The sequence below is a fragment of the Prorops nasuta genome, unplaced genomic scaffold, assembly GCF_024137725.1.
Source record: "Prorops nasuta isolate Cenicafe-Biocafe unplaced genomic scaffold, Cenicafe_Pnas_1.2 PNAS00005, whole genome shotgun sequence".
In the NCBI taxonomy this organism is placed as follows: Eukaryota; Metazoa; Arthropoda; class Insecta; order Hymenoptera; family Bethylidae; genus Prorops; species Prorops nasuta.
In genome coordinates, this window is record NW_027116802.1 from 7231178 (window position 1) to 7244739 (window position 13562).

General features: G+C 42.4%; 1 protein-coding gene across 1 annotated transcript; it reads left to right on the plus strand.

Annotated features, from left to right (window-relative positions):
• The first annotated feature begins 86 nt into the window (after positions 1–86).
• On the plus strand, positions 87–13559 carry Dhc98D (Dynein heavy chain at 89D). Its single transcript, XM_066726740.1, has 28 exons — positions 87–199; positions 265–756; positions 893–1165; positions 1245–1839; positions 2148–2887; positions 2951–3091; positions 3163–3529; positions 3592–3845; positions 3926–4657; positions 4735–5581; positions 5643–5929; positions 6007–6271; positions 6335–6957; positions 7028–7673; positions 7741–7947; positions 8008–9076; positions 9491–9771; positions 9827–10785; positions 10849–11187; positions 11245–11446; positions 11511–11653; positions 11728–11901; positions 11981–12284; positions 12400–12611; positions 12686–12853; positions 12931–13110; positions 13184–13330; positions 13413–13559. Exons 1-28 carry the CDS (start codon positions 128–130, stop codon positions 13557–13559), a joined length of 10866 nt encoding a protein of 3621 aa, XP_066582837.1. The 5' UTR covers positions 87–127.
• Positions 13560–13562: the final 3 nt, after the last annotated feature.

A 13562-nucleotide genomic window follows, 5' to 3' on the forward strand; every position in this document is an offset into this window, starting at 1 on the left:
CTTTCAAGTGGACGCTTTACTAGTCGCCTCTGAAGTTCAACTAAGGCCAACGCCAAGCGAGATCTATGCGATGATCATGCAAAGTGCCAAGGATCTCTTAGATCTGTCGAAAGCCTTTCCGAGATGGATGAACGGTACCTGTCTGCGCTGTGAAGCAGAGACTCATTATAGCTTTTACGAGGATTTGTTGAGTCTTCGGGTATATAATTAATGTCTTCGATATACTCTAGAATTCGTATTAACCATTTTGTCCTCTTGTAACAGATGCTCAATGATCTAGTATACTCGATCGAAGAGAGTGCTCGGAAGGTGTGCATGGATTGTTCAAAGTACATCGTTAGGTGGAAACGACGCAGCAGCGTATGGTCATTCGAGAAGCGCTTGGTTTGCGAGAGATTTGCTGCTAAGAAACCGACACTTCTGCAGTATGACGAGAAGCTTAGTTATTATACGTTGATGTTGGAAGAGTTACAGGATATGGCAGTGTATTATGATCTTGGAAGCATCAGGATAAACTTGAAGCCACTGCTGAATGGCATTGCAAAACACGCTAACCAATGGAAACAAACGTACGCTGACTGTCTGCTGAACGATGTTCTCGTCGAGATGAGAGAGTTTCGGTCAAAAATCGAGCAACTGCGTAACGAAATCGAGCTGGTGGTTACTGGACTCGAACGTTTCACCCTGATAATGCAGGCTATATCGGATATACGTCGAATGGCCGTTCAGGCCGAAGTTCAATACGCGTCATATAGAGTAAGTGTCGAACATTTTGTTTGTTCTTAAGATATACACAGTACCTAGAGTGTATAACTTGGAAATTGGGAAACACAATATGGAACGAATCTCATATAAGAGTAGAATGTATATACATGAAACTTGCTCTTTGCAGGAAATGTTCCTGTTACTGCGGGCACACAATGTTGATTTCGAAGAGATCGATGAAAAAATAGCGTTGCAACTACAATCCGATTGGGAATCCCTTTATCTTGGTGCCATGTATCGAATGACCACTTTGGAGACGACTAGTGATAGATTCGCCGAGCTTACGGAACAAGCGATTTCGAACTTTCTTGAGGAAATGACGAGCTTCACCGAAGATTTCGAGAAGAATGGCCCTGCAAGCGTTGGCGACGATCTCGAGCTGGCCTTAACGATCATGGACGTTCGTATTGCTCGCTTGCTCCGCTTACAAGCTTTGTGTGTGTATGATAATTTAATTTTTTATTTATTTTAACACTTAGAGTTACGGAAAGAGGATCGATCAGCTGGACGAGAGAAAATCGAGCCTCGTCAGATCGGAGCTCCTATTTGATCTTACGCCTGCCGATTATTCCTCGTTGACTAAGATGAAAAAAGAGATGGAAGGTATGCAGAGACTCCTAGATCTTTACAAGAGACAAAAGAACGCACGTTCTGATTGGGCGAGAACGCTCTGGGCCGATCTCAATCCGCAGCAATTGCTCGATGGTATGGATGCCTTTATAAAGGAACTACGTAGTTTCCCTAGAGCAGTGAGAAAACTTGAGATGGGCCAAAGTCTCGATGCTATCATGAAGAATTTTAAGAACTCTGTGCCACTATTCGTCGAATTGAAGAACGAAGCCATGCGAGAGAGACACTGGATGGAACTTATGAAGCAAACCGGACGATTCTTTGACATGACACCAGATCGATTCACCCTGGAGAATATGTTTGCCATGGAACTTGGAAAGTATGAGGAAATAGCGCAGACTATAGTGAGAAATGCCACGAGAGAATTAGCTATAGAGAGGGGTCTCAAGGAATTGTCTGATACGTGGAAGGCCATGGAGCTCATTTTAGTTAAGCACTGGAAAGGTATAAGCGACTAATGAGAAGTAAAGGTCATAATAGAAAAATATTTAAGTAGTAAAAAAACGAACCAATTGAGTAGAAGTTTGTAACAACTATCATTAGACTTCTTAACTGAGCAGAGGTGGCCTCTAAAAATTTCTATGTGATTGGTTAATTCTCTAAATGCTAAAAGATTTTTGTATTATAGCCTTTATACACCAGTACCGTACATACCAGAAATAGTAATTCTCCTACAGCAAATTAAACAAAAAACAGATACTAGCATTTTTACGCGAAGATTTGACCATACTTTATTGTTTTTACTTTTAAAGGTGCGGAGGATCGAGGCTCGATTCTAGGACCGATCAATGACCTTATCCAAGCGTTGGACGATGACATGCTAAATGTTCACAGCATGGCTGCATCACGTTATATCGGTCCCTTCGCTGAGACTGTTAAACAATGGGAGACGACTATGCATATAACCTCCGAGGTGCTCGAGCTTTGGACGGAATTTCAGAGAAAGTGGCTGTACCTTGAGGGTATCTTCGTCGGTGGTGACATACGTTTGCAGCTCCCAGAAGAAGCCAAAAAATTCGACGATATCGACAAAATGTACAGGAAGATAATGCTCGATGCCTCTAAACGTTTAAACGTTATAGAGTGTTGTGGAATACCTGCTCGTGGGGATGAGTTCAAAGCGATGATAGCCAATCTCGAGAGGTGTCAAAAGAACTTAGCTGACTATTTAAGGAGCAAGAGAAACCTCTTTCCTAGATTCATATTTCTCAGCGATGATGAACTTCTCGGTATTTTGAGCAAAAGTGAGCCCACGGTAATTCAAGAACACATTGGCAAGATTTTTGACAATTTGGCAAAGATCGAGATCACGCAAGATCAGAGCAATCGTAGCGTTGCCACAGCTCTCATCTCCAATGAAGCTGAATTCATGTCTTATAGGAATCCAGTGCTCCTTGCGGGAAAGATAGAAAATTGGATGTCAAATGTCTTAGCTGAAATGAAGAGCTCCAATCGTTACTGGACCAAGAAGGCTATTTACGATTTTGCCAAGGTATGTTTTGCTAAAACCAACGCTGAATAAATAAAGTCCTAATTCATTTTGTCATTTCGATAGATCGATAAGGCATCGAGAATACGATGGATACTGCAGTACGAGGGTATGATGATACTAGCAGCTGATCAGGTATGGTGGACGGCCGAAGTGGAGGAGACATTTCGCAGGATATCCATTGGCAAGTCTCAAGCAATGAAAGAGGTGAGAGAGCAATTCCGTTTCACATTGAATAGCTACGACTGATCGCTATATCATGTTCATTGCATACACAGTACTTGCAAGAGTTGAACGATCGTCTAGAGAATGTCGTATCGCTCATGGGAAAGGATAACCTGCGTGCCAACGACAGGAAAAAGTTTGACACGCTCCTTACGATAGACGTCCACTTACGCGACATAATCGAGAACTTCGTCAGGGATAACATTACAAATGGTACTCTCTTTGAATGGGAGAGTCAGTTGAAATTTTATTGGGTTCACGATTTGGACAATATTTGGGTGCACCAATGCACAGGCAGTTTCGAATATGGATATGAGTACATGGGACTGAACGGTCGATTGGTTATAACACCGTTGACCGATAGGATATATTTGACATTTACCCAAGCCTTGTCCATGCACCTTGGCGGGGCGCCTGCGGGTGAGTGTTTGCAGCTATATGAAAAAACTTCTAGATGTTAACGCTTAATATAAACGTTACAGGACCAGCTGGTACTGGGAAAACTGAGACTACGAAGGATCTGGCGAAAGCATTGGGACTTTTATGCCTAGTGACCAACTGTGGTGAAAGCATGGATTACTTAGCGATAGGACGTATATTGTCAGGTTTGGCACAGTGCGGTGCATGGGGATGCTTTGACGAGTTCAACCGCATCGATGTTTCGGTACTGTCGGTCATTTCGACTCAGTTGCACGCTATACGCACAGCCTTGCTGTCAAAGGCTAAGAGATTTATGGTAAACCCTCTCCTGTGTGTGTTATATATACTCTGTAAAATTGTGATGCTTTTATAAACAAAAACTAAATTCAATTTTAGCTGGAGGGAGCTGACGCGGGCGAAGATGATTTAGTATTGGATAGAAAAGTTGGCGTGTTCATCACGATGAATCCTGGCTATGCTGGTAGAAGCGAGCTACCTGAATCAGTAAAGTCTTTATTCAGGCCGGTAACCTGTGTGGTACCCGACAAGGAGATCATTTGTCAGATAAGATTGTTCAGCTCGGGTTATCTAAGTGCCAAGATCCTCGCGAAGAAAATAATAGTTTTATACAAGCTGGCGGAGGATCAACTGAGCAAACAGGTGCACTACGATTTTGGCCTGAGATCATTGAAATCGGTTCTAAGCATGGCCGATAATCTCATGAGATCCGGAGGAACTGAGGATGGCAGTGGGGGTCAACAATCACATGAGAACGTTCTGTTGACGAGAGCCCTGAGGGACATCAATTTGCCAAAATTGATAACAGATGACGTGTCCCTATTCAACGGTCTTATGACCGATCTTTTTCCAGATTTGAAATCGACATTTAGCAAAAATCCCTATCCCGAATTGATGAAGGCGGTGAAACGCGTACTGAAAACTCGTCGTTATATCCAAATACAGGAACAGATCGATAAAATTATCCAACTGTTTCAAGCAATGATTACGAGACACTCGTGCATGGTCGTTGGCCCTACCACATCTGGCAAGACCATCATAATTGAGACGCTTTGCGAGGCACAAACGCAGCTGACCCAACCGACTGAGATTTTCGTCCTCAATCCAAAGGCGAGCAGAAAATACAGAATGTAATGATACATAGAAAAGACATCGTTTAATTTGAGTTTTTTTTCTTTCCTGTATAGGCATGTACAGTAAACGAGTTATATGGAACTCTCGATCCAATCAGTAGAGATTGGAATGATGGTATATTCAGTAAGATCTTTCGCACAGTGAATCGACCTAGAGGTGCGGACGAGAAAAGTAGCTATATCGTGTTTGACGGTGACGTTGACGCTCTCTGGATAGAGAACATGAATTCTTTAATGGACGATAATAAACTATTAACACTCGCCAATCAAGAGAGAATTAAGCTTAGGGATAATTGCAAGCTACTTTTTGAGGTGGGAGATTTGAGGTACGCCTCACCTGCTACAGTCTCTCGAGCAGGTATGGTTTATGTTGACCTGTCTACTCTGGGCTACCAAGCCTACATGGATCGATGGATCGAATCAAGGGAGCACAAAAACGACGAGAGCCTTCTTAACGACCTTTGCACGAAATACGTTCACGGTGCGATCCAGCTCATTCAAGAAGGAATATTTGGCTCACGTTATACCAGTCCCCTTAAGACTGTAGTGCCACAAACCGCTCTGAACATGGTTTCTCAGCTGTGTTTTACGATGGACGGTCTTTGCGTTTTGGTCGAGGTACAATTGAACAAAGAAAGAGAGGCAGAGAAAGAGAAAGAGAAGGAAAAGGAAAAAGAAGAGAAGGATAAGCCAGTAGAGGCTGAGATAGATCCGAGTAATGTTCTAATTGACAAAATGAGCAGGGAGGAAATATTCGAAGCTATTTACATATTGTCCTGCTATTTTTCGTTTGGCGCTGCTCTTACCACTCCAAGCTCCAAACGAACTTTCGACGAGTATATGAAGACAACTTCCGGTTTTATGCTTGTCGAAGAAACCGTCGATAATCCAGCATCGATTAGTAAGTGAATTGGCCACTCTGTTTATTCATTTTCTCAAAAATTCTCTATCCTTAAATGTAGGATGCCTACCGACGAAAGGTAAGACTCTCTTCGAGTACACTCTCGACTTGGAAACAAAAATCTGGATACATTGGAGAAAGCTTTTACCAGCTTACGTTCATGACAAGGAGTTGGCTCGACGAGGTAAGACGTTTGTTCCAACACCCGATACGATTCGTACCCTCTGGTTCTTGGATTTGATGCAGAAGCGCAACAGACCAATTCTCTTGATCGGCGAGAGAGCAACAGCAAAAAGTGCGATAGCACAACAATTTCTCAACCATCTTTCCAGCACTGAATCCAACCATGCAAGTCTTCTCCCTTATATTGTTATTCTCGTACATACTAACACGATGATTTATAACCTGCCAATCACCATTCACAGATTCGCCTCTCACTGAGTTTCTCCCCTCGCACTACGTCCATGGACGTTCAAGCAAATCTCGAATCAAACTTGGAGAAAAGAACAAGAGACGTTTACGGACCGCCAGCCGGAAAATCTCTCATCTTCTTCATCGATGACGTTAATATGCCAACTATTGACACTTATGGTACTCAACAACCAATAGCCTTTCTCAAGTTTCTCATGGAAAGGTCTGCTTTTTACGATCGTAGCAAAGACTTGAATTTAAAGAACGTCAAGGATATTTGTAAGTCTCTCTGTGTTCTCCCATCTAATTTCTTTTATCAAACATATACATTCTCGATTACAGATTACATAGCTGCCATGGGTGAACCTGGAACCGGAAGGAACGAGGTTGATCCGAGATTCGTATCGTTGTTTTCTGTGTACAATGTCAGCACGCTGTCTATCCCCTCGCTACAGACAATTTATGCAAGCATCCTACGTGGACACTTATCCACCTCGAGTTTCCCCACCCAAGTGCAGGATATAGCGTCTAAAATCATCAGTCTCACTTTGAAGCTCTATCAATTCATCAGTAGCAAATTCTTGCCAACGCCATCGAAATTTCACTATGCTTTCGATACAAGAGACTTATCCAGAATCGTAGCAGGAATGCTTCAAAGCGAACCGGAAGACTTCTCAACAGCAAAGCAATTCCTTAGACTTTGGAGGAACGAATTTACTCGAGTGATCTGTGACAGATTGATAAACGAGGAGGATAGCACATTGCTTCGAGAAGAGGTTGAAAAGGCTATATCCGCAGTTACTTGGCCAGGGCAGAGTGAAACGGTAGCTTATGCATTGAGGGATCCGTTACTCTTCGGTGACTTGAAAAATGCTTCGCCGGACAGCGATATCCCTCCGGAGCAGGAATCCAGATCTTACACCGATCTGTTGGATTACGAAGCGGTGTATAATCTTTTCATGGAGGTATGATGAAAGAACAGAGAATTTTTTCCTTTCTTTTAATACAATACGCATTTATTCTCCTTTGAAACAGATCCTGGAAGACTATAACGAGAACAACACGAACAAAATCCGTATGGTATTGTTTAACGATGCACTGGAGCATCTGGTGAGGGTGCACAGAGTGATTCGGATGGAACGTGGCCATACACTTCTGGTAGGAATGGCTGGCAGTGGGAAACGATCGATTGTCAAACTGGCAGCATACGCTGCAAAATGCGGTGTCTTTGAAATCTCTTTGCGTCTCAAGTACAACGAGCAATCCTTTCGGGAAGACATGAAGAAGCTATTTTGGCTGGTGGGCGTAGACAAAAAGAAGACCCTCTTCTTCTTCAGCGAATCTCACATCGTCGATGAGACTTTTCTAGAAATGGTTAATAATATTTTAACGAGTGGTCTGATACCAGGGTTGTTTTCGGACGAGGAGAAGGATGCTATAGTCGCTAGTTGGCGAGAAAGCTCTCGAGAGGCTTCTTCTCGCGAGGCTGCTTGGTCCTGTTTTGAGAGGAGCTGCACTGACAACTTGCGAGTAGCTCTCTCCATGAGTCCCTCCGGTGATAAATTAAGAAACCGTTGTCGCGATTACCCCGGTCTCCTGAATTGCACAACGATCGATTGGATGTTCTCCTGGCCAGAGCAGGCACTCTTGGCTGTTGGCTCGGTTCGCCTCAGAGAGGTTTGTATCCTGTATTTAATAATTTAGACCTAATATTCATGAATTACCCATTCGACAGCAAAGTGGCCAAGTACCAGAAGAGATGAGAGACTTAATTGTTAAACACGCGGTTCACGTGCATCTGTCCGTTGGCGAGTACAGCAAAGAGTACATGAGAAAATTGCGCAGATTCAACTACGCTACACCCAAGCATTATTTGGACTTTGTAAACACTTATATGGATCTATTGACCGTTGGTAGAGATTACGCTAAGTTTCGTTGCGATCGGTTATCCGGAGGTAAGTGATCAAGTGTGGGTAAATACCAATAAGTGTATGTGATAACTAGTGTATATGCAGGTCTGGAGAGGATAGCGGAGGCATCCGTCACGCTGAACGAATTAAACGCTGCTTTGGCCGTGCAGCGTCTTAAGGTCGCCGAGCAGACGAGGAATTGCGAGGAATTGATGAGAGGTATCGAGGAGGGTACGGAGGTGGCACTGGGGAAACGAGAGGCGAGTATGGAAAAGCGACGTGAGATAGAGGAGCAGAAGAAAATTATCGGCAGGGAGGAGAGAGAAGCCAAGGGAGTACTGGCCGAAGCTGAACCGATCCTAGATGCCGCCAGAATGGCTCTGTCTGAACTGGAAAAGTCAGATATCACTGAGATCAGGTCGTTTGCCACTCCACCAGACGCTGTACGGATAGTAACTGAATGTGTGGCTATACTATGTAATGTGAAGGACGTCTCGTGGAAAGGGGCGAAAGGAATGATGGCTGATCCGAGCTTCCTTCGGATTCTTCAGGAGATGAAGGTCGAAAAGATCACGCTGAAGCAGCAGCAGGCTGTAAAAGCTCACCTGAAAAAGTCTGATAAATTAGATCAAATGGCGAATATCAGTAAGGCTGGCTATGGACTGTACAAGTTCGTTTTGGCTGTGCTTGGCTACTGCACCGTCTACAGGGAAGTAAAACCTAAAATGGAGAGGGTCGAGCAGTTGGCATACGAGTCAGCCAGGGCACAGAAGCTTTTGGAAAAGGAAGAATCAGAGTTACGACGTGTCGAGACGGAGATAGGCAGCTTGAGTGAAAAGTACGAAGCAGCCTTGACCGAGAGGCAAGCCCTCCAGGAGGAGACTGATGTTTTGCAGAGGCGACTCATTGCCGCTGACAAACTCATAGGTGGACTCGCGTCAGAGAATGATCGGTGGCGAGTGGACCTTGCTTCTTTACGCCAAGGAGTGGACAAGATCATCGGCGACTCCCTGCTATCCGCTAGTTTCCTCACTTACGCTGGACCATTTACCGCCAGTTTCAGAAATATAATGATTTATCATGATTGGAAAAAGAGCATCGCCGACAACGGAATACCCTATTCGCATAATTATCGAATAGAGGGTCAACTTAGCAACGACGTTGAGGCTTCCGCGTGAGTGCTTATGTATGCAAACTAACTTGCAGCGATTTTGCTCTTGAGATTAAAAATACAGAGAGACTCTGTTGGCTAATTTAGGCCTTAATCGCCAATTTTTATAAAGTAGAATCGACTCAAGCTAATGTATCAAATATATAGAATGTTTCACTTAATTCGTCACAGAGAACGTGGAGGTAAAAATTCATTTATCTTCGTAACTGTGTAAGATGAATCTTTCCATAAAGCATTTTTGGATTTCGATAGAAAGCACTTTTAGAAAGGTTCTGTGATAAAAACTAATCTCTCTCATAATTACCAAAATAAATAAATTTTTACTTTCACATCTTCTAGAATGAAATAAGTAAGATACTATATGTATAGTAGTAGTATAAATATTCTATCTATACTACTTCCCATTACGACGAACAGATGGAACTCCGAGGGTCTACCACCGGACGATCTTTCCATACAGAATGCAATATTGACGTTGAAATCTTCAAGGTCGCCGGTCTGCATCGATCCCCAGCAACAAGCTGTAAATTGGATCAGGAGGAGAGAACGATCGAGCAATTTGAAAATCTTGTCGTTCTCCGATTCAGATTTTCTCAAGCAAGTCGAGTTGGCCATTAGATATGGCACGCCGGTTCTCTTCCAAGATATCGAGGAGATCGATCCCATATTGGAGAACGTACTAGCCAAAAATATCCAGAGTAAGTGAAATGTCAATACTGTGCTCCTCAAATTTCATCGCTTTTCTTGCAGAAGCACCTGGTGGACGTCAGTTTGTCATGCTGGGAGAAAAGGAAATTGACTACGATCCCAAATTTCGAATTTATCTGACAACCAAAATAGCCAATCCCAGCTTTGACCCAACATTTTATGCAAAAGCCCAGATAATTAATTACACGGTAACGGATTTGGGTTTGGAGGATCAATTATTGTCAGTACTGGTAAGGACAGAACGGCCAGATATTGAAGAGCAGCGCGAATCATTAATAGCCGAGACGAGCGAGCACAAGAAACTGTTGGAGGACCTCGAGGACAGCCTTTTGCGTGAAATATCCAGTAATGTCGGCAATATGCTGGATAATTTCGAGCTGATCGCGACTCTCGAGAGAACGAAAGCAAGCGCTAGTCAAGTGACCACCAAACTCTTCTTAGCCCAAGTTACAGCGAAGGATTTGAATAAATTGCGAGATAATTATCGTCTTGTGGCGAGGCGAGCTGCAGCTTTATTCTTCGTCCTTGCCGATATGGCAATACTCGGCTCGATGTATCAATTCTCATTAGAGAGCTATCTGCAAGTGTTCGTCCGTTCTCTCAGAAAGGCTCTGCCCGATCCAACACTTGCCAAACGTCTGGCCAATATTCTTCCCGTCATGACAAGCAATGTCTATGATTATGGATGCTTGGCAATATTTCAACGTCACAAGCTTCTTTACTCCTTTCAAATATGCAGAAGACTCGAGCTTCAAATGCAACAACAGAAACAAGGAGAGAAAGAAGATACCTTGCTCGTAGAACTTCATCGACGGCAATTGCACTTCTTTGCCAAGGGTGACGTTTCACAAGTGGAAAACGTGGAAAGCCTTAATTCTGCCAATCCTACTACTTGGGTATCATCCACTAGTTGGGCGGATCTCGTAAAGCTTTCCAACGACTTCCCGAACAAATTTTCTGAATTACCGAACCAACTAAAAGACTCCAACGACCAATGGAAAGCTGTAAGTGCACGTTAAATATTTCTCCATCTGAGCTATAGTTGATTATTGTATTTCGCGTTGTAGTGGTACGAGTCTGATTCACCGGAAGAGATTGATTATCCATGTGGCTACAGTCAAACGCTAAATGCGTTTGAAAAATTGATGCTGATCCGTTGCTTTCGGGTTGACCGGGTATGTTGCGCTGTCATGCGTTACATCGATGAAAAGATGGGCGAACGGTACGTCCTACCTGCGCAAATCAGTTTTGATACAATATATGAGCAAAGTTCAGCAGTCATGCCGGTTATCTTTATTCTGAGCCCTGGTGCTGATCCTTCTGCCGAGCTAGTAAAATTAGCTGATAAGTATGATTGTGGCGGTGGGAAATTTAGGTACCTCTCTCTTGGTCAAGGTCAAGAAAAGGTAACTACCGATTACTCTATTAAGTTTCACTCAACTCATTTTCTATTTATATTTCAGTTAGCTCTTGAATTGTTGGAGACTGCTTTGGCCAGAGGGCAATGGTTGCTATTGCAAAATTGCCATTTGTTGTTACCTTTTACGAGGCTGCTGGATAAATATCTTGAGAATATACAAAATCCACATCCTGACTTTCGCCTTTGGTTAACCACTGACCCTATTGACAATTTTCCCATAGGCATCTTGCAGAGGAGCTTAAAAAGTATATAATCTCTTTCTTACTCTGTCTCACGTATCTTTTCTTCAATATCCATCTCTTATTTCAGTTGTTACTGAACCACCAAGTGGTCTAAAGCTCAATCTTCGCAACACCTATTTTAGAATGAGCTCGGACTTACTGGAACAGTGCGAGCATCCAGCTTATAAGGATTTGATATATACTTTGGCCTTCTATCATGCGGTTCTTCAAGTAAGCCATGCATAATGTGTTGCAATTACATACACGCTATGCTCTTTCAAATTTCTTTTCCTTTTCGCTTCAAGGAAAGAAAAAAATATGGTAAAGTTGGATGGAACGTCAGCTATGATTTCAATGAATCTGACTTTAGTGTCTGCAGCAACATTTTAGAAACCTATTTGAAAAAAGCTCTTCAGCAGCAGCAGCAAGAGAGTGCTTGGATAATTCCTTGGAAGAGCATAAAATATTTAATTGGAGAGGTTGGTCCATTTTCATATTTATTCAGTATGTTCTGTATAGGTTAACCAATTATTAACGAGTTATACTTACCCTGAATAGGTGATGTACGGTGGAAGAGTAGTGGATTTTTATGATCGACGCGTCTCAAGAATTTATATGGACGAATATTTTGGCGATTTTGCTTTTGATACTTTACGAACATTCCACTTTTTCCAAGACCCAGATATTGATTATGTTATACCACCGCAAGGGAATCGTGACGATTATATCAAGTATATAGATGATTTACCACTTATTGATAGACCGGAAGTCTTTGGTCTCCATTCCAACGCAGAGATCGCCTATTTTACGCGTTCAGCTAGAAACATGTGGACGGATTTGCTGCAATTACAACCACAGACTGGTATTAAGACTATACAATTATGAGTAATGTAATCTCGTACACCATGTCTACTATATTAATATTTGTTGTCCCTTACTGTTTTTTCGCAAAGACACTGCTGTTGAGGGTAGCACAGGAGAAGAAGGTTCAAGGGATAACAAGGACAAATTTATTGAAAATATGGCGAAAGATTTACTGGACAAATTGCCACGAAAATATAATATCAAAAGACTAAGGAAGAACTTTGCTCCTTCCATTCCCCCCACTACTGTTGTCCTTATCCAAGAGTTAGGGAGAGTCAACCAATTATCCAGCGTCATGAGGAGGACTTTGATGCAATTGCGAAAGGTTTGACAAAGCACGTTTTTAATATTCACTATTAAAACTGATTTTGTTCAATTAATCGAAGAATCAATGTGTAGGCAATTGCGGGGGAGATAGGCATGGATGCCGAACTCGAAGAAATATCCATCTCTCTTTTCAATGGAAGCTTGCCAAAGGTGTGGGCAAAATATGCACCGGCAAATAAGAAAAATCTTGCAGGGTGGGCAGTTCATTTTCAAAAGAGGGTAGCACAATATAGCAATTGGGTATGTGTAGCGTAGATAAATCTCTCGATTGGCTAGATTCAAAATTTGTAATTTAAGTCTTCTTTTTCTCACATTAGTCTAGCTCAGGAGAGCCAGCTGTAATTTGGTTATCTGGTTTGCATATACCGGAAACCTATTTGGCTGCGTTGGTGCAAGTGGCTTGCAGGAAAAACGATTGGCCACTGGACCGATCTGTTATTAGCACAACTGTCACGCATTTTACAAATGTAGATGAAATAGAGGAAAAGCCACAACAGGTAAATTAGACAAATTTCAAATTTGCTATTGCTCAGCTAAATTGCTTGACGGCTTTCAATTCTAACATCATAGGGATGTTACGTGCACGGTTTATATCTGGAAGGTGCTCGATGGGATATGGAAAAGCACTGCCTGGAAAGGTCACATCCGAAAATTTTGATAGAACAATTGCCAATATTGAAAGTTACGCCTATCGAATCCCATCGATTGAGGCTACAAGTATGGCTTCCATTTTTATTTTAATCATTGTTTATCGTCTTTTGATGTTTTTTTATGTACTAATTGGTTACGTTTTTTACAGAATACTATTAAAACACCAGTTTACACAACTTTGGATCGAAACAATGCAATGGGAGTTGGAATTGTTTTTGAGGCAGATCTTGCAGCTACTGGACATGTATCTCATTGGATATTACAAGGAGTTTGTTTAATTTTAAATACAGATTAATCA